The 20,414-nt window shown below is 42.7% G+C and overlaps 1 protein-coding gene across 3 annotated transcripts; it reads left to right on the top strand.

The window, feature by feature from the left end:
- Window positions 1-361: 361 nt before the first annotated feature.
- cobll1b (cordon-bleu WH2 repeat protein-like 1b) lies at window positions 362-20,366 on the top strand. 3 transcript variants are annotated; one of them, XM_088315145.1, is made up of 14 exons: window positions 362-869; window positions 1,554-1,634; window positions 12,587-12,775; window positions 14,041-14,245; window positions 14,329-14,554; window positions 14,631-14,675; window positions 14,757-14,845; window positions 15,104-15,340; window positions 15,602-15,731; window positions 16,762-16,909; window positions 17,003-17,085; window positions 17,424-18,634; window positions 19,644-19,766; window positions 19,851-20,366. In XM_088315145.1, exons 1-13 carry the CDS (start codon window positions 829-831, stop codon window positions 19,758-19,760), a joined length of 2,802 nt encoding a protein of 933 aa, XP_088171271.1. In that variant the 5' UTR covers window positions 362-828; the 3' UTR covers window positions 19,761-19,766; window positions 19,851-20,366. The 3 variants fall into 3 exon arrangements, with proteins under 3 accessions (XP_088171271.1, XP_088171273.1, XP_088171274.1); XM_088315147.1 differs by lacking the exons at window positions 362-869; window positions 1,554-1,634 and adding an exon at window positions 8,891-9,083; XM_088315148.1 differs by lacking the exons at window positions 362-869; window positions 1,554-1,634 and adding an exon at window positions 10,081-10,222.
- The last annotated feature ends 48 nt before the right edge of the window (window positions 20,367-20,414 follow it).

Raw genomic sequence — 20,414 nt, 5'->3', positions numbered from 1 at the left:
AATTTTCAGGAATAAAAAAAAAAAACATTTTTTATGACGACCACTCGGAGCTACTGTGTTACTTAATGTGTTTTATTAAATTCATTCCTGATCATGTGGGCACCATAGTGGAGACAAAACGTTATCGTGCACTCAATACCATCAAGTGGTAGTTGGAGCGAAAGTGTAATTTTTAAGCTGGTACTTTATATAAAACATTTCGAAACCATTGCAGTCAAAAGTTAAGAAAACTGCCAATCCAGTTCACGAGTAAAGGTTGTAGTAGACTTTATGGTCAAATTTCCCCTGCTTTCAATTATTTGAGGAGGAATGGTTGGTCATTTCCACTACTTGCCACAAGGAGTCACTGTTGACACACTAATGCTCATAAAAAGGAAACCAGCAAAGAAGAATTTCTGGTCGTGTGTTTGTTTAAGGTTTGTTTACCTCAAACTTCATTCCGCGGTGCCTCAACCTTTTTCTTTTGTTGCGGTGTTATTCGCGACGCGAACGATTTGATTGAAACGCCCAGTCAGGATGGACACAAACCGAGCAGAGGGACGCCCCACTCCTTGTTTTACCGAATAACGTTGCTGTGTGGAAGGCAAGCGAGCAGGCAGCGTCTTCTGGATCATGTAAATTGCGGCAAAAAAAAAAAAAAGTTGCCCGAGTCGAGCGCAGTACTCGTTGACTTTCCGAATGTCAGGCTTGACACGGTGAAAAACTAAAGAGGAATGGGTTGCTTAAAGAGGCGAAAAACGGCGAACTCGGGCGAATGAATCTCCCTTTTCCCTCCCCAAATTGATGTTGGTGGCGGGTTACAGCAAACTCGCATCCCTCTGACGACTCATGGATGTGGAAAAACGCCTCGAAACACCTCTGCATTTATGGTAAGATTTATTTTCTGTCTTCTCTCTGTCTCTAACTACAGTATCTCATCTCTGACTCACTTTCTTAACTATCAGCCTCTTCATATTTCTCTTTCACTATCTCTTATCTCTTTTGCGTTCTCTCAGTCTCAATTTGCCTCCCTTTCCCTTTCTATCTCTATCACTTCTTTTGATGTCAATCAAACACGAGGCACAGCATCTCTTTACATATTTTACTTTTTCTCCATCTGGGGGTTGTCTTATCATTTTTGTCACGTGCCACATTGTAGTTGGGGTTGCCTTCGGAGAGCTGCTATATCTGTCAACCCAAATAAATGATCGCCTCATTAAATAACAAATTGAAAGTTATCTTTCAAATCAGAGGCCACTAAAAACTGGTCCAAACCATCCATCCATATGTTTATTATAAAAAGTGATGACATTGCAATTTTGGTATTCTAGCATGAAACATATAATTTGCTTTCGCGGGCCACCTGAAATGATGTTGTGGGCCGGATCAGGGCCCTGGGCCGTGAGTTTGACACCCGTAATCTCTCATCTCTAATTGTCTCAATCTTTCTATTTCTTTCTCCCTCTTCCCAAGTATCTAGACCTCATTATATCTCTGTCCAACATAAAAAAAAAAGTGTTGCAACGTTCATGCGGATATAATGAAGCATGACTTATTCTTTTTCTCGCCCCCAGTCCCGTATATTTTGCCAAGCCGATGAGCTTAGTCATGGATGATCATTTATCACAGCCTCATCTACGCAGCGCCGCTAAGAGGTAAGCAGCAGCAAACATTTGTCATTCCTCTCACGAGCTGTCACGGCCCCCTTTTTTTTTTTTTTTCATGACTAAATGAGAGCTTCATAGGTGTGTCCCCCTCAAGCCCCTCCTGAGCCGTCCTGAGCGATGCGCGCCGTCACAATGCAACCTTTGTCAGTAAAAGGTCGTTGACACGACTCGCATTCCTTCCACGGAGCACATTTCGGCGAAATCACAGTTGTTGTCGATGTTTTCAACAATCTTTGAACAACCCCTTCCCCTTGCACCACCACCCCCCATTTCCTGCTCTCCCAGTTTTAGTGAGAGTTTGCCTTGACCATATGTTGAGGTCATGGGAAATATTTAGCAGGCACGACACTCTTGCCTCTGTCACCGTGATGAACCGGATAATCCTTTTTTTTTTCTCCCCCACCTCCTTGCTTGTATAAATGATGTGCTTACTTGTATATCCATAAACAAAATGTCACATGCGATGGTTTTAGCAGAAGACTCGATGGAATTTCCCATTAGTTCTGGTTCAGGGAGATGATGTCAGACGCCTGTATTCCAGCGGTTGAAATCATTAAAAAAAGGAGGAGTGAGTTTCCAGAGCTTCTTACTTGCTCCTTAGGCAATTCTGACATTTAACAGCATTTTTTTTTTTTTGAGTGTTTAATTTGAAGGTGAGAGGAAGAGTAGGAGGTTTTGTCTGATGCAAACTTTCCATTCTTGAGAATACAGGATCTTGCATTCACATACTTTATGTCTCAACACAGTGGAACTTCTAAGAAACACAATCCATGCTGGGAGGATCGTCCACATCCAACTTCTTTGGATTTAAAATGGCTTTTTCTCCCCATAGGAAATAATGGAGACACATAATTAGTTCCAGGGTAACTGTCACCACTTTTTATTTTTTTCTGAATTTTTGAAGTATTATTCACCTGGCACAAAAAGCCCAAGAAAAAGAAAAACATGCGTCATGTGTCGAGGTTTCGCCGTGTCAGCGTTCCATTTTTTTTCAAAAAAGCAAAACGCACCCAGAAGAAACAATCCTTCTCTTTTAATCTGTCAAATCTTGCGAGATCACGCACGCCGCATCCCAACCCCCGCCACCCCCCACAAAAAAAGTGTGCATGTTTATTTGACTTGAGAGTTTTACAGTTGACTGAAGTCACTTCTCCGTTTGATTTCATTGCACATTTCTGTTCAGTGCAGCTCACGAGTGCGAGGGAACCAAAATGTGTGGTTTATTTAGAGAACTTAGCCACCCTTTTCTATAAACGGGATGGCACATGTTCTGTGGTCTCGCAAGCCAATATTTTGCAGATGGCCGTCAAGTTAAGACTGCATGCGTCCTACCAAGTTCTTCTTCATTTATTGTCCAAATAGTGAGCACCGGGTTGGCTCAACTCCAGGACTCATTCATTACTCGCGCGTTCATGCTTGTGTCGGATGTACCTGACTTCTTAATACCAAGTATCAGATTGCAATTCTAGAAACGGTCAAGTCGCTACTATCGTGGATGCTGTTGGTCTGTACTTGTAAAAATGCTCCGATACTGTGACGCTGATACCACTTGACCAGCCTGTCCAGGTGGGAGGCCGTTTCACTTTTAGCCAACTGCAGATTACGCTCTGATCAAGTAGCGACTTTAAAATAGTCCAAAATAAAGAGAAGGGAGCGATTACTTTGGTTGTCCTTGTTGCTTGTGTTGAATACGGCACGTCAGGAAAAAAAGAGCGGCAAGACAACTGCTAGAAAAACATGAAATAATACTAAAAGGTTTTTTCAGGGAAATTTACATCCAAGAAAAAGTTTCTTTAAACAATTTTTCCATCACAAGTTGAAGTCAAGAGAGTCATAGTCGGTCTGGGGAAAAATAAACTGGCACATTGTTGATGGCTTGGCACGGGCTAATTGGACGCACCTTAAACTCAAGAATGATCTCACATGCTAGCGCTGGTTCTCCTCAGGGAAGAATGTGGAATTCGTTAAGGTATTGCGAATCCCCACAGCTGTTCATAAACACGCGGGCGGTCCAAGCTGCACAGCTGCCCACATGACGCGCGACATGCCAAAGAGAGATGGGCAAAGCTGAAATTGCTGATGAGCTTCATGCTCGTTTTTTTAAGCGATTTCTAACCCAACCGTTCTCCTCACGTCGGCGCCTCTTCCTGCGCTATTTTCCGTCAGACCTTCTTTATTTACCAAAGTTGGTAATTAGCTTTGCCTGTGTCTGTTTTGCGCTCCTTCTTATCTGTGATGAATTTCACCTGGCCTTGTCATGTGCCGTTAATCGTTTCCGTACCTGCCCTCGTGTTCTCCCAGCTGTGTCCTGTCTGCACTTGAACCTGCATTTATGCTACCTTTATTCCCAAATGTCTTTTTCTCCCTCATTTCAGAGCCATTCTTGTTAAATTGCTTCTGCTAAGCGTATGAGGATTTCAGATTATTATTTTTTTTTTTTTTTTTTTTTTTTTATCCAATCAGATTTCAGTCTCTGCTCACGTCATATTAATCTTGTTTCGTCTTCTTCTCGTTTGTTTACAACTTTTGATTGTCAAATCAGTCTTGTAGTAACGGTCATTTCCCGACGGTTATACTGACAGTCTGGAATTTTATTGGCGTTTACAGATGAACTATTTCTCATTTCATCCCGTTGACTTCTGGTTTGTTCCTATTTTTAAAAAGAAGCGTGTCGTCAGAAAGTGGAAATAGAAAATCAAAGCCAGGGTCTAGCTGTTTTCACAAAAATCAGGAAAAATATCAACGACAACGTAGACAAAGTAACATTTGACGTGTAAACCGCAGTTGGGTTTTAATGACAAATGATGATTCTTCTTCTGTGAATTGTCATTGCGGAAAATGGACAAACATTTTTTAAAAGCAAAGTTTTGTCAATGTCCTATTTTGATTCATCGCAATGACGTTCTGCATTCATGGAGGACTGAAGAAATTTACTGTCATGAGGCTGAAATTGTAAATCTCTGAACAAATAATCATAATTTATTATTATTTTATAATATTTAAAAAGAAAAATTCCCGTGTAACATAAAGACAATATTCGTAAACAGATACGACTAGACCACTCATTCCCAACCACTCTACCATAAGTCCAGAAAAATGATTCAGTTACACTTGACTAGTGACGATCTTTGCTCGTGTCAAGCCGTATGTCGAACCCAGAATCTGAGTGTAGCGCGCAGCAAAGTTTGTACAAGCCTTGCTCAAAAACCGTTGAACAGTGACGTTGACGCTAGCGGCAACACGCATGAGAGCCGTCCAAACTGGTTTTCTAATATGACATGCCATGAAAGTAGCTGATCCAAAGTTGCCATGGCAATGGTCTCCTTTTTTTTAATAAGCCAAGTACAGTTGAAAATCTTTATTTATTATTATTATTTTTTTTTTGCAGCCGTTAAAACCATTGTTCCGAAAAGGCACATGAGGCTTTTCGAGTACAGTAAGCGAAAACGGGGATGTTTGATCTCCCGGGTGCATTCTGCCTCACAGGACTTCGGGGCAATGAGCCAAAGGACTGGGAAGAATGGCTCGTCTTTGTCACCACGCCGGAGCCAACGCATTGACCGTAAACACCAAAGAATACTTATTTGTGTGGCGTGCACAATCGCACGCATTATCAGCACAGCTGTTTTTGCCCGGGATCAAGCAATTTTGTCTTTTTTTTTTTTCCCCCCTCCACTTATTTATCATTATTATTCATTAGAAGTACTCATACTTTGCCCATGATCCTCTCGACCTGCCGCACAGATCGATGTTGAACACTGGCGCAAGGCCCGCTTCTGGAACAACTCTCTTCCAGGACGTGACAGTTAAATTCCTCCCACTCTCGGCCTGTGAAAAATGCGGCATGAATTAGCCCTTTGTGCGCCGCTAATAGAAATGTTCACTTATCTGCAATAACATTCCGCCATTCTACACAACACGTTTATCAGAATTGATGTGACCTTGATTGTCAGTGTTTAGACGAGATATTTATGCAGATAAACACGTCGATTCACGGCCGACGGGCTCTCGGGTTTGAGTTTTATTGTCACTGCCTTGACCTCAAGCAGGTTGCCAGAAGAGAGCCATAGAATGGGAGATAAATCTTTCCACCTAACATTCTTTGCTACGCGGATCTGTTGGACTCCCGGTACGAGGAGACGTGATAGTTGCCTTTTCAAAACCTTGCGTGATCCTTTCGTCGACTGCATTCATACTCGTTCAGATCTCGTTGTGAGATCATTTTTTTTAGTCAAATGCTTCCCCTCTCTTTTTTGAGCCCTCGTCTGGTGTGATAAGCAAAGAGAAAAAGAGCTTTCAGAAATCTGTTGCAAGCAATACTGCATTATTCCAAATGAAAGGACGTTTGTATAATAAAAAGCACAATACGTTGTGTCCAAATGGTTGGTAGCTAAAGTGATACGGTAATCAAAGTGGTGATTAAATGTGTTTCATGTGCAAGGCGAATGGAAAAAAAATAATACAAAACCCAAGTTTTTTTGCAATTTAGTTTTGGTGACAATTCTCAACAGCGTCGTTACAGCTAAGCTAAAACAACCAACATTTTAGCTCTTGCATTATTAGAACTAGTTGAGCATTAACTAACTTATATTAGTTATTGATTTAAATAATGATTTAATAATTTAAAAAAATATATTTTTTAATTTATTTTTTATTTTTGGCTTTAGTTTTTTTAAATTCTGTTAGTTTTAATGAATTTATTTTACCTTATTTATTTGAAAATTCAACTTTTAGATTAGCTTTTATCAGTTTTAGTATTAGTTTTAGTTTTCTTTAGTATGGAGTATTGAGCGCAAGGCGAAAAAAAAAGGGTCACCTCATATTGTGCAATAACGTAAACTACAATTCATCAACAAGTGTTTTTCTTCCTTCTGTGAGCGAATGTACAGCAATACCAAAATAGATTTACAGAATTTGGGTTATGTGGACTTGATTTGTGGTTGTTGCTTACATTGTGTTATTTATTTCCGTTTCATTTATTCATCTGGGGAAAAAAAGACTTTGGGGAAAAAAAAAACCTGTGGATTTAATTGACACAGGAAGTCGCAAATTCTTCCAGAGTTCCTTGGTCCCCTTTTGCCCCGCCTCACTAATTTCCTTCCGTCCTGCACAATTTATGAAGTAATGGCCTTTCCAGACCTCTTTTTAAAAGCTTGTGTTTACCGTGAGTGACCTCTCACCACATTACCAGCTGCAGCTCATGGCCCCGCTGTGTTGTGTCTTTCCTCGGGGATCAACCACCCTTCTGCCAGTCAGTGTGTGTGAGAGACGCTTAAGCTCCACCCCTTTGACACACTCCCACACTCCAACATACCCTCGCAACACTCCTTTCATTTGTATTTGAGAAAACCTCAAATTTGGAAATGGGTTACATTTCTGAAGTCGTGACTGCACTAGTAAATCACAAGGATGTTTCAAGTCCTAAACCTCCAACCCCCCCCCCCCCCCAAAAGAAAAATTCCCCCCAAAAATGACTGCTTTTCCGAGATCAGAAAAATCCTGTCAAGTCATCTGCACTTTGAATGATCCTTCCCAGGTTGACTTTTATTTCCTGTTTGAAGTAGAGCTGTCGCAATAAGGACCCCCCCACCCCCACCCCACTCCCTACTCGCCCCCCGTCCCCCCTGTTATGCCTGCAGATATGAGCTTGCATACCAAGGACCTCCTCTTGCTGTGCTCACGGACAACTTCATCCATCTTTAATCCAAATTGAATTATCTTAACCCCACTCTGTTGTGCCTCACGCGTTGCACCCCTGGCCCTCCATTCCTCAGAAACACACGCGGTCATCTGTCAACGGTCCATCCCTAAGTGATGATTATGAGGATCAAGTTTTCTTTCTGCCTCATCTGGCCCTTGTCAATGAATAGTGACAAACGAAGGCTGATAAAGTATTTTAATTTCTGTCCCCATTTAGAAGTACCGACTGTCAAAAGAATATGCATACATATTTGATTGCGTTAAAGCACCACTTTTCTCTTAACAAAAGCTCCTCATCTCACTTCAGCATAGTTCCTTGGGACCAAACTGCCACTAGATGGCGCCCAAGCAATAAAAGTATTGCTTTTTGCACAACAAACTGTAAAAAAAGAACAACAAATATGCAAAATCGTAAATGCTAAACCGTAACAATTTTTTTTCAACATTCAGTTCTAACAATTTGCCATCATTCTATAGTTCTAAAATGCTTTTGACTTCTCTCTTTACGTATAAATTTTGTTCTGTAGTTGGTAGAGATGTGTGAGGGCATTGTGTTTTACCTCTGAAATTTGAACGTTTATTTGCTCAGCAAATTTGAAATTTGTGTGTTATGACTTTCTGCATTACAAACAGTATTTCGTGCATATTTTTACTTTCATCGACAGAGAATAACGGCATGTGATCATTCAGTGAATTAATAAGCTATATTTTTCCTTTTCAATGCAGTACAGGCAACAGCAAATTCTCTTACCTGTTTGCATTATACAGAGTGCTATACTCACTTGTAGCCTACTTTTTTTTTTTTTTGGTACCTGTATGCAACCTATATTTTGTGTTTGTGTTCCACACCGTGCTTTCGGAAGCGCACTCTGTGGTAAACTAACTGACTGGGCAACCTCACCGCTGGTCAGACCAGAAAAGTCAGAAAGAAAAAAAATGTCTTTGATCTCAATTTCCTGTCATTATGTTAATTGAATTTTTATGTATAACATGCATTTGGTATCGGCGGGTACTTAAGAGTGAATACTCATACCGCTATCACTCTGGGGGGGGGGGGGGGGATTGGTATCAGATATCCAAAGTAGCACTCGCTGCAGCTTTGAATGAAATCATCCCACGTAAGCGTTTGTTTTAAGTGTATTTGGACCTGAGTGGTTATTTTTGTGCCACTCTTTGCTCAACAGACAAGCCCTCAACATGATTTAGGAGTGAGTCACTCAGGGGCAAGGTGTGGCTTCAAAAAAAAAAAAAAAAAAAGTTTCTCAATGAAAACAAATTCTAAACCGAGCCTGATTCAATTACATTTCTGAGCGCTGATGTTTCCACATTTCTTTTCAACCTCCGTTCCCCATTTGCTATGTTAACGCAGTAATCTCTGTCCTGATTAGGTCAGTCATGATTAGAAAAGAGTGGAATGGTCAAATGAGCATCGTATTTATCCGGAGCCACGTGCTTGGAATGTACAGTGCTTCCCGTGGCCCCGCCCACAGGTTCATGTCTGCACAAAGCAGCTTATACCTTTTCTTGTCGTGACCGCGGGCGAGTGCTATCAACATACATGCGCCGCAGCTTTTCCCCAAGCCCGCCTAGCAGGATTTAGGCGGAGGAGAGACGCGTTTGTGATACTGCGGCTCAGGCGTGGCATGAAGGTGGGCCTTTGGAGGCTCTGCTCGATAGCGTTCGGTCCATCTGAGATAAGCGACATCATGGAGGAGAGCCGAGCAGAGGCAGCGTGAGGTAAGAGGGTGGAATGAAATGTTGGCAACGTGAGGAGGAGGAGGTGGGGGGGGGGTGAAGAAGGCCCGTCACACCTGCGCTCCACATTTTTTGGGCAACTCGGCGGTCACACAAGTTTTCCTCAAGTCCCAGAAGAGGTTGAATTTTGTTTTGACTATGTGGCGGTATCGTGGCGTGTTGGAGCTTGTGCCGTGTAGTTTGACAACTTTGGTGAAGAATTGAGTGGACCAGTTTTGGGAGGGGAAAAAAATGCTGTCCGAAGGTGTGAGCAAGATTAGATTTATTGTCATTTAATCTTTGTCTGTTTATTTTTAAATAAAAGCACTCTGACTGGATGGGATCGTGCCAGCTGGAACCAAATGTTTGGAATGTGAGGACTTTGCCTTTCAGTCCTCCAAAAACTGCTCTCGCCCAAATTCTGCATACTGGACATAACTTGCATATGGTGTGATTTGAACCGCAATAATTAACTTGAGTTTTATCAAGACATCCGTTTCAGTATCCTTTTTTCTTTTTTTTTTTTTTAAGCAGCATTTGTCTTGTATGACTCTCGTCATCTTTGGTGTGGCCAACGAGCATGTTTGTTTTTCATGTTGTTTGCACTAGTGAAGCGCAGCAGATCCGTGCACGACGAAAGCAGCGGGGGCGACACAATGACAGGAGGCGGTCTACTTCCTGGTCTGTCGTCAAGTACTTGCAGCGTGCTGTTGAACAATCTTGCTTGCGAGCATGGGAAGCCCTTGTCAAAGCGCAGTCGAGCTGCGACATGTCTTGCTTGCATAAAAAAAAAAGACTGCTCACGCCCTCGTCTGAGAGGCTGTCACCTTCTGAAGGTGTCGCGGAAATGTCACTGCTCGCTTAATAGCCTGCCAATCGCCGGTTATTTACACCATAAACTGACTTTTTTTTTTTTTTTTTTTTACACCTCTAGAATGAATCATGCACGTTGTGGGAGGTAGCCGAAGTACTCGGCGATAATTCGCACCAGCTTGTTGAACATAAGAAGCGCGCAGCACGGATTCAAACCCCCAACCTCAGAACTGGGGGCCAAATGTGTTAACCACTCAGCAAATAATTCCACCGCCAATGTCAACCAAACAACCAGACGCATGAAGTCAGAATTTTGCACGAGACTCAAGGTTTTGAAGCGGAAATATTTGCTCTGTTTTGCTGTTGTCTATTCTCTTTTCAATTTCCTGTCGTCCGTCTTGAGATGCTCCCCAATTGCTCCTCACAAGTCTGAACATTGCAGTTTTTGTTGGTAAACGGAAACGCAAGTAAAGTTGAACCACCACATCCAATTATTTGGCAGATGTATTGGAAAAGGGACTTTTTTTTTTTTTTTTTAGGTTGACCATATTTTATTTGACAAGAAAATAAGTTTTCGTTAAAAGTAATTGTAAGTTGTCACAAGTGTAAAAAAAAAAAAAAAAAAAAAGTTAACCACAGTTAGTCATGCAACATAAACTCTACCTTAATTCCAATTACCGCATTTTTTGGACTATAAGTTGCTCCAGCGTATAAGACGCACCGGTCCAAAAAAAAATAAAAAATTATGAAGATGAAAACATACACACCCAATTATAATATAATGAACAAGCTACGTAGCGCTTTGCTATTTGCTACGATAAATAATTCAACTTAATCCTTTAATGAACTACAGTCATAGACTGTTGCACTCCGGGATATTTAATTACCGTGTATGAAGAAACCTTAAGCGACATTGTGTACATATTCTCAAGGCCCAGTTTTCCTTCTTCACGCCTGCTAAACGTTGTTGCTGATATCTCTCACGCTAACGACAGCTAGCTCGTATTGTTGCTGCAGTCGTGAGAGGCACATGCTTCACCCCGATCTGATTGGATCTGTTGCCCTAAAGCCATGTGAAAGACTTTCTTTCTTTTATTGTGTTGGAAAATGGAAAATTACGAGGGCGCTCGTGTAAATCACCCGTAGGGTAGCATCGTTTTTTTAGCCTAGAATAATATGGGTTACTTAAAAAAATATATTAGAAAGAGCAAGTAAATAATTAGTCGTTGAGTCATATTTAAAAGTTGACCTCAGATGCAGTTCAGTTTACAGCTTGTTGTCCCCACATTATTTCGATAAACCCTTGAACTTTGCCTCATATTAACATCAGCTAGCTTAATGCTAACTTACAACACACTCCACTTTAATTGAAAGCACTGTTTTGGTCGAACCTATCCTACTTTTCTGTGCACTAAATGCCCATGACTCCTTAAAGCAGGCGTGGGCAAACTACGGCCCGGGGGCCACATGCGGCCCGTTCCAACGTTTTAATCCGGCCCGCCAAACATGAAAAAAATGAAATGAATAAACCTTGTTAATGTTTTATTTTCTAAATACTGTGGTGTGTCAAACACTGATATTTTTTGTTGTCATGCTTTTGTTCATTTTAATTTAAAATTTAATGTATTTTTTTTCTCCGATGAGGTGAGGTTACCAAAACCCTCCATCCATCTGCTCCCCTCTGTCAAATTTTAGAACCCTTTGTGGCCCGCCAATCAAGAAGTTTGCCCACTTGTGCCTTAAAGGAATGTTTGTAGATGTTAGTCCAAGTATTCACTTGTACTCTCAGGGATGAATCCAAAAGAGATCGGTTGTCACAATGGCATGTCCGCATCTCTTGGTGATTGAAGGCAGTGAGAATGATTTCATGTCGATGATATTAAGGACTGTTCACCCTCATAGCAAGGCAAATAATCCCTCGCTAGACATGCCTCAGTACATACAGCCTGTGACCTCACATTGCTCAGATTCCTCCGTACCCCCACATGAGACTTGAGCAGGCTCCAATTCAGGGCAAAAGGTCTGCAAAAAACTTGGTTTATCTGTAGCTGGACTGACAACATGCTCGGCTTGTCCACTTCTCCACAGCAGGGCCATGATATGTTTTATTAGGGAGTCATTTGTGGTATTTTTTTTCTTTAATAAATAATTGAAATGGTAATTCCCTCACGTAAGTTGTGTGGGTGCTGTCTGTGACTCGAACTGACTTGGAAAAAAAATAAATGAGGTTGTATAGTAATTAACATTAACATGTTTGCAATCCAAAAATCGTCAAGTTACCTTGCTAAAATTTTATGGTCCTTGCAATATGTTTCTTCACTTTTTAACAGGTAACTAGTGACTGTGTACATATAAATGTCGACAGAATAACTTTTTAAAGTGACCCTCCGAACCCTGCTCTTAATATCGGTCGTGTGCCCATTTGCGGACGTCTTGGGGCTTAATGAGTAAAAACAGTACGTATGTCCCCTTGATATCTTGTGACTACTTTGTCTTGTCAACCTCAGTGGTCTGTCTTGTGATAGAGCCACAGGCTCAAGGGGAATCAATTCAATCGGAGTGCTGTCTAAGATTGGGAAAAGAATATTTATTTTCCCCAAAATATGTTACATTGTTATCTGCCTTGAAGCAATTAGCAGAATACTTCCCATTTGAAGAATCCAACTAAATAACACATTTTTGTTCCGCAACAGGGTGTCGACCAAAAGCAGAGCCCCATCCCCGCCGGGACTGAAGAATTTGGATTCCTCTGATTTCTCACAGTGGTATCCAGGAAACGCTCCTTTCACCATGGACCACAAGGAGAAGCTCGTCGATAAAGATCTCTCTTTGGTGGTTGTTTTGCCGGATGGTGTGGAAAAGATGACCACAGTACATGGGAGGTAAATGCATTTCAAGACATTTACAAACATGACGCCAACGCTGAAATGTGCCAACATAAGGCACCACAGAACGGAAGTTTATCAACATGTATGACTCATCATAACGCTTTATCAAAAGCCGCTCGCCGCATATTGTGCGGGACGGGCTTCGTATGTGGTCTGTTTTTTTTTTTTGTTTTGTTTTTAAACCGGCATGGGCCTTTTTAATAAATTTCAAAGCCTATAAATTAAAAGCTGGTTTATTTTGGCTCGCTGCAGCACTCTCTCTTTGCTGTGCTGGTGGCCCTGCCCGCAGAAGCAGATCGGCCAGCCCACAGCACCATCTGATTGGCTCCTTGTGAAGTGGGTAGCAGCCAATCAGAAGCAAGCTGCCTGTTTGCTTTTTCACCTCGAGTCACATGCACGACAATAGACTGCAGACATTTGAATACATGTCAGTCTACTACAACTCACAACTAATAGATTTAACAACATTTCCTCCTTTTTTTCAACAAATGAATATCGGCGTGAAATATCAGCTATCGGCCTCCATGACTATTAATAATCGTTATCTGTATCGACCCTGAAAAAAGCAGATCTTACTTTAGAAACCGTTCATCGATGGATCGCTTGCTCCTCGGCCTCTTGAGAAACATCACACCAATCACGATAAAAAGGATTCTTTGCTTTCTTTTCTATGTCCAAAGGTCGCTCTTAGCACACTCACAGCAGTTTTGGATGATTTATTTTGTGGATTCCCTTCAAAGGCATTGTATTCCAGTGCAATGCGACAGTTAAGATAACGCCTTGCGTAAATTGTGGACACCTGGCTAGTGCGCCACATATCTACTGACACGCTGCATTGAAAGCACTGTGACCCTCTATTGAGTTTTGAGGCTGCACGTTCAATCTTGTTTCCAATTGAACCACAAAAACATGGCACGGTTGTCAAGGAACAAGCAGATTGCCACAATTTGGGAACTAGTGAACAAGAAGGAAAGATTGCTGCTATTTTTGAGAGGCTGATGGCAATGATCCATTCCCATTCAACGACAGAGACTCTCCACACTTCGCTTTCTCGCCACAGAAACATCCCAAATTAACCTCACACTGCTTGACAGTTGCGTTGGGTTGTACCGCGTCGCTCATTCTGAATATTTAACGCTTACAGAACACTGCGAATGTGCTTTGATCCCGCAACTTTGCATATCATAACTGGTACGGGAGGTTTCACCACTCCTCTTTCCCGTCCACCATGCAAATGTTGTGCTACGTGTGTTTTGCAGCAAACCTCTCATGGATCTATTAGTGACTCTCTGCGCGAGGTATCACCTCAACCCGTCCAGTTACACCTTGGAACTGATTACGGCCGGGCGCCACAACGTCAAACTCAAGCCCAGCGCTCTCATCGGAAACTTGCACGCGGAGAAGATCTTACTCAAACCTAAAGGCGAGGATAAAAATAAGAAGACGGGTCCTCAAAAGCCGGAGGTACATCCAACCGTCCCTCAAGGGCGCCACGGCACACCGCACTTTATTTGTTTGAATCAAAATTTTCTCTGTTCTCTCTTCAGGCCACTGTTCGGATGGTGATAAACTACAAGAAGACCCAGAAGGCCATTTTACGAGTGAATCCTCAGAGCCCTCTGACTCAACTCTTACCCGCAATCTGTGAGAAGTGTGAATTTGCAGAGGAGACAACAATTCTGTTGCGAGATGTGCAATCGCTGGCCCCTTTGGACTTGTCCTGCTCCCTAAATGATTACGCAATCAGGGAGGTTTATGCAAGAGATACGAGAGGTAAACTGGCATATTTTGTCATGGCTTTTGTCACACATTTACGACATCTCACTTGTTATTTTTTTTCCGTTTGCAGGACACACCGACTCTCCTGCGTGTCCGGCCTCACCCACACATACAGGTGGGGGGGGGTCTGTTTTAATAATTTACTTTTTTTCCTGCTTGAAACTCCTCCGCCTCACACATGTCTTCTTCGTTGCAGTGATGCCTGGAAAAGATAAAAATCAGAAAGAAAAAGAAAACAAGGGTCTCTTCAGCAAGTTTCGAAAAAGCAAGAAAACATCCGAGCAGGTATGTATATACTCACTGGCCTCTTCATTTGTCCGCGCGAGAAATTTACGAGATAAGGCACACGATGTAGCAACTTTCCCCGCCGTGTGCACGGACCCGAGCAGTTGGTTACAATTCCACTGCATGAGTATTGAGTAGGTAAACGTAAACATTGAGAGGGAGGTTTGTTGACTTAGCTTTTCCATTGGCCGACCACGCGCCGTGCGCTTGCGGAGCAGAGGTCTTATCATGTCCTGATTGGATGTTTGCTCTTTAAAGGCCACGACTGCCAGTGCCCCGGCTTCTCCGGTGCTTGTGAGCAAGCCTCGACCGCTCAGCATGGCCTTGCCCAGCTCCTGCTCGCCACCGCTGATGTCGCCGACGTCGCCTGTCGGGGATGTGCCCAAGAAGAGACGGGCGCCTCAGCCCCCCATCGTCGTGTCTCAAAGCTGCCACGCTGACCTCGCCACTCGCCAGAGGCTCTACTCTGAGCCGATTTCTTCACTGGACTTCGAGGTCGGTCAACCAAATTTACAAATATTAACGCAATATAGCTCGATTGTTTGTAAACAATTATGGTGGTAAAGTCGAAAGCTAAAATCCTCATTCAGGGCATTTTGCTCATTTTCTGGGTTGCTCTTCTTTTGTCAAATGACATGTAAAGTTTTCGATTCTATTGGTGCCATTAGAGAAAGCAATGATAAAATATCTCATAACTACTACTAGTTGTAGTTGTAATGATTTCATTATTTATTTATTTATTTTCATGTGTTGTAGGTTTCCGGGTTAAGTCGCGGCTCCTCAGCAGAGTCGTCACTAAAGAGAACCAAGCGCAAGGCTCCTCCACCTCCGACATCACCGAGCGGTGCTGCCCCTGAAACGGTTCCTCCTCAAGAAAATGTGCAAGGTTTGTCTTTGTCACATCCATAATTTAATGAGAGTTTGGATTATTGTCCCCATCCACCCAAAATTTGCTGCTGACCTGGTTACGTATTTGTTTTTTTTCTGTGACCCTTGTGAGGATAAGCTTCTTTGTTTGGATAGATGGACTCTTATGCCCCCTGCTGGACGTTATTCGCCACTTCATTGGGTTGCACAGTTGACCTTTTAATTATATTTTTTTTTTATGAGTGATTTTGATCACATTTCTTGAAGCGCATTGACATCAAATGTCCTTGTTGTATTATCCACTTTGGAGTATATTGATTAACGACGTCAATTTAAGTCATCAATTAGGCCACGGAATGACAATTTGATGACAATATAAAATGTGAAATATTTAGAGTGACTTCTGGAAGCTCATATTTGTCCTTGAATTTCAAAGGATCGCATGTTTTCATAGGCTGTGTATTTTTCCAGGTTGAGGTGGAATTAGCTGCCTTTGGAGTTACTTTCCGGTAATTGTCCGCACGCATTTTACCATTATTGTATCGCCCTGTGAAGGAAGTTCCACCGCGGACTGAACACAAAGCAATAAAAAACAACAATAAGCATATTTAACGTTCCAGCCTGGGTCTTTGAAAAACAGACTTGGTGTGTTTACATCAGAAAAGAAATATATAACGTTGTCGCCGAGAGGAAGTTTGACCTCAGTGCGCACCGCGCCGAACGGACATTCCTCAACTTTTCCTCATGTCTCCTTCCTCTGATGTTTATGAGCTCCTTCGTCTTGTGCTGCTTCGCAGATATCAATATCACATGCTTGGTTATACTCTGCTTTTGTTCGAGTTGTCTTGAAATTACCTCTGCGCATGTGATCTTTTATTATCACCCACAATTAGCAATATGCCGAAGGAAATATTGTTGTAAATGTGACCGCAGTCCTCTATTGTCAACATAGCATTTACAAATTGCAAATAGGCCCAACATTAAAGTTGGCATTTAATCGCTGAAGCAGGTTCACAAGTTCAAAATGTGATTTTTTTTTTTTCCCCCAGACTCTGCAGGCGCTAAAACACTGGAGGAGATCATGGAGGAGACTTTGGCAGCGGCGAGTGACAGCCAGAGAGAAGACCCCGGTGTCAGCTCGATGTCTGACAAGGGCTGTGGGGACGATCAGTTTCCTGATCTGTCCTCAGATGGCAAGTACGAATTCCAAGATTTTTCAAAGCGGAACTGTTTTTTGTGAATTCTTCTTGGAAATACTTGTAATTCCTTGAATTTTCTTTATTCTGGCAGTCGGTCACAGAGCTCCACGAGTGATTTGGTTATTCAGAGCGATGAGAGGACGCCGGCTGGCCCAGATTCGACTCAACTGGCGGGTATGGCTTTATTTTGCCAAAATAATTTCTTTGGGTGTTTCCTTGGAAATAGTTTGAGAGATACTATTCCAACTAGATGCAAATTCTGTAGAAAAATTGTGTGCGAATGCCAAAATTCTGATGTTTGGCCCCTCCAATATGCTTAACGGAATAATACTTAATAATATTAATAATTACAAGTTAGCATTTAAATAATAAACAAAAAAATTTTTTTAGAAGTTGACATGTGAGTTCCAACCGATTCAATAGAACCAGTAGCGAACAAAAAAAATGGAGGACTGAACTGCTTTCAGGTTTCCCCAACCTGTCTCATCGGTGAATGCTTCTCTTTTCCACAGCGAGTGTCTCGAGTCAAGTTGAACCTGAACTCGATCACTGCACCGGCGAAGCGCCTGCGAGCGAGAGTGAAGTCGTCACAAGTGACCTCCTGGTGTGCCAGCCAAATCAAGATAAATGCCAGGCTACCTCCAGTCCGGAAAACATCACCGCCCCCGTGGAGGAGTCGATAAGCTCGGGGGTTATTACCGCGTCCCGTCCCGCTGGCGAGGACGCTCGGGTGCAAACAGATTTCCAACCTCTCCCTGAGCCTGGTTTGGAATCGGCGGACCGCGAGAAGAAGGAGATCGCCGCACCGGATGAGACTCTCCACACCGACCTCAAATGTAGCCAAGCCTCTGTGACGTGCCAAACATCGCCGCCGCCAGTTGCCCCAAAAGCAGCGCCCGACGCCGCCTCGCAACCCGAGCCGAAGCCGAAGCCTTCCAACGAGTTAACCAGGGACTACATCCCCAAGGTGGGGATGACGACGTACACCATCGTGCCTCCGAAATCCAACGAGAAGCTGAGGTATTTTGAAGTGGCACTCACACTGGAGACGCCCCCCGTTGCCACGGAAGATGTTGGCGAGCACTCAATCACACCCAGGGACCAAATACTGAGCACCACGACTACTACCGCACCAAGCACTGTCAACGGATGCCTCGCTGAAGCCACTCACGCCTCATCTCCAAGCAGCTCGCCAAAAGCAGATGGCTCCTCTCAAGCAGCTTCACTAGAAGTAGTCAAGGCGACTAAAATTCCGCCCGCAACTAAACCAAAGCCGGGATCTTTCCAATTGTCCAAGCACAAAAAGATACCTGGGTATTATGTAACGTCGGCCGCAGAGAAGAGCCCAGGTGCCAATTCCTCTCCTGGCCACATGGGGGATCAAGTAGACCGAGCCACGTTGCCTTCGCCGCCTCCTGTTCCTCCCATGCAGGGCGGCACTGAAGCGGCCAACGTACGAGTCACGGGTGTGACCAGGCAGAGCAGCCTCCCGGCCAAAGAGCCGAGCTTCGGGTTAAGCTTGGAGAAGTTGAGGAACTTCGCAGCCCCCAGGCCTTATTCCCCCGCCATGCCGTCCCGCTTCGCTCAGGCCGTGTCCTCGGCCGTGAAGCGGAGCCACTCGCTGCCCCACAGCCCCAAAGCACCCAGCTCTCCGGTCAAACCATGTTCTCCTGCTGAAAATCGCAAATCGCTCAGCGAGCAAAATGCAGGGACAAAGTTTAAGGTGCGTTATAACGGTCACATCATTCATACGTTTGCAAATATAGCATCATGAGACACGTCATTAGGTACACCTGCATGGAGCTCTCATTGATTGATTTCCTCACATGTTCACCTATTCATGGATTTTTTTTTTTAATTCTCATTAAAAGTAGTAGTGGTGCCCTGGGACTTTTTTGGGCTTGTGAGCAAAAGCTTTAGATAAAATGCACTGAATGGTGGCAATGACCTCAGCTTCACAGAAAAAAAGCTGTTTATTTCCTTTCCCGGTTGAAGTTTGCTGTCAAAGTTGAACATAAAGCAAAAATGAGCCACATATTCTTTCCTCTGCAAAGAACAATTCATAATATTGCAGCTCACTGAGGCGCTAAGGCAGTCTCCATTTGTCGTCCCTTTGTATGTTTGTGATTATACTGCCCCCAGGTGGCCAAAGCAAAGAAATCAATGGATGGAAGCAAAAAGCTTTATTTTGTTTTCATTCTGTTGAATGATTTAATTACCGTACGTTTCAGTTGAACAATATCATAAATTGCAGTTTTTTGGGATTGCTGACTTTTTGATTCATTTCAGTGAGGAAATGGAGTTGACTTGTGAGCATGGTCACCAAACAAATTAAACTCGCATCTCAAGGCACTTTTGATTTCTTGTTCCCAACGAACTGAATTGAGGAGCTTCACTGAGACAAAAAGTTGTGCTTTGCCACCATCTTGGTGCCAAGGAGACACAATTTACGTGAGTGAAGGAGCGTTTAGACGTAGGCTGAGCTCTGCTGCCATCTTGTGGCGTATAGAAAAAAAAATATGAGGCCTGATCGTGTGACAAAACACATTATTGTAATATTTAAAATCTTTTAATGTTTGGACTTAATGAGTATGGCCGTAATACACTTAACTGAAAACGTTCCTTCAAGACACAATTCCACTCCTCTTATGTTCAGATTCAGTTTGAAAACAATCACAATGAATTTTTAGCAAAATGTTCAATCTGATTTTTTTTTTTTTTTCTCAACGCAGGCCGATGAGGAGGTGAATGAAAAAGGAGGCGAAGGGCAGCCGTCGTCGCCAAGTGAGCTGGTGCAGATGGACGGAAGGACAGATTCGCACACAGCCGTGCCTTATGACGAAATCTGATCTACTGTAAGGAACTTTTTTCTATTTCTCTCTAAAGTACTTTAATAATTGCTGCATAACGTTTCTAAATTATATTTTGTTCTCTTTCAGGAGGGCAACATCCTGGTTTTTGGTCCTGAAACCTTTTTCGGCACACGAGCCAAGCAGCTTTTTTCTTTGACCTATTTTGATCGGCACTGTACATAGATTTAATGTATTAATTGCTGTATTTTGTTTTGCTCACATTTCAGTAACGGCCTCCGTTGATTTGCATAATTTAATATATCTCTTATTTTGTGCCATGTGCTGTCTTGCATTAAATGCATTACTGTTTTTTTCCTGGACCAGGAAATGAGATGAGAGCAATTCTATAAATTATAAAGATGATTTTTCAGAGTTGTAATAATATCATTTTATGACGGTTTATTTGGAATAGTATCTCCGTATTGATTTCTAATTTTGGGAAAGACCAGGTTTGACTTGTGGTACTAAATGCCCCTCGTTTGCGTTGTTTCTATTTAAAATGTATGAGTTTTCATATGTTGACGTTAATAAACGTGAACTACACGCGTTGCTGTAGTCAAACAGTGTTGTAAGCAATAAAGCTTTTATCATTTCGACAGCTCCCATGGAAGTCCTTGGTGCTTGTGTACATGGCGACAGGTTTTTCCTGCA

This window comes from Idiotropiscis lumnitzeri, chromosome 14, assembly GCF_059441095.1.
Source record: "Idiotropiscis lumnitzeri isolate Australia: NSW breed Sydney's pygmy pipehorse chromosome 14, RoL_Ilum_1.0, whole genome shotgun sequence".
NCBI lineage: Eukaryota > Metazoa > Chordata > Actinopteri > Syngnathiformes > Syngnathidae > Idiotropiscis > Idiotropiscis lumnitzeri.
This window is presented reverse-complemented; position numbering and strand designations above follow the sequence as displayed.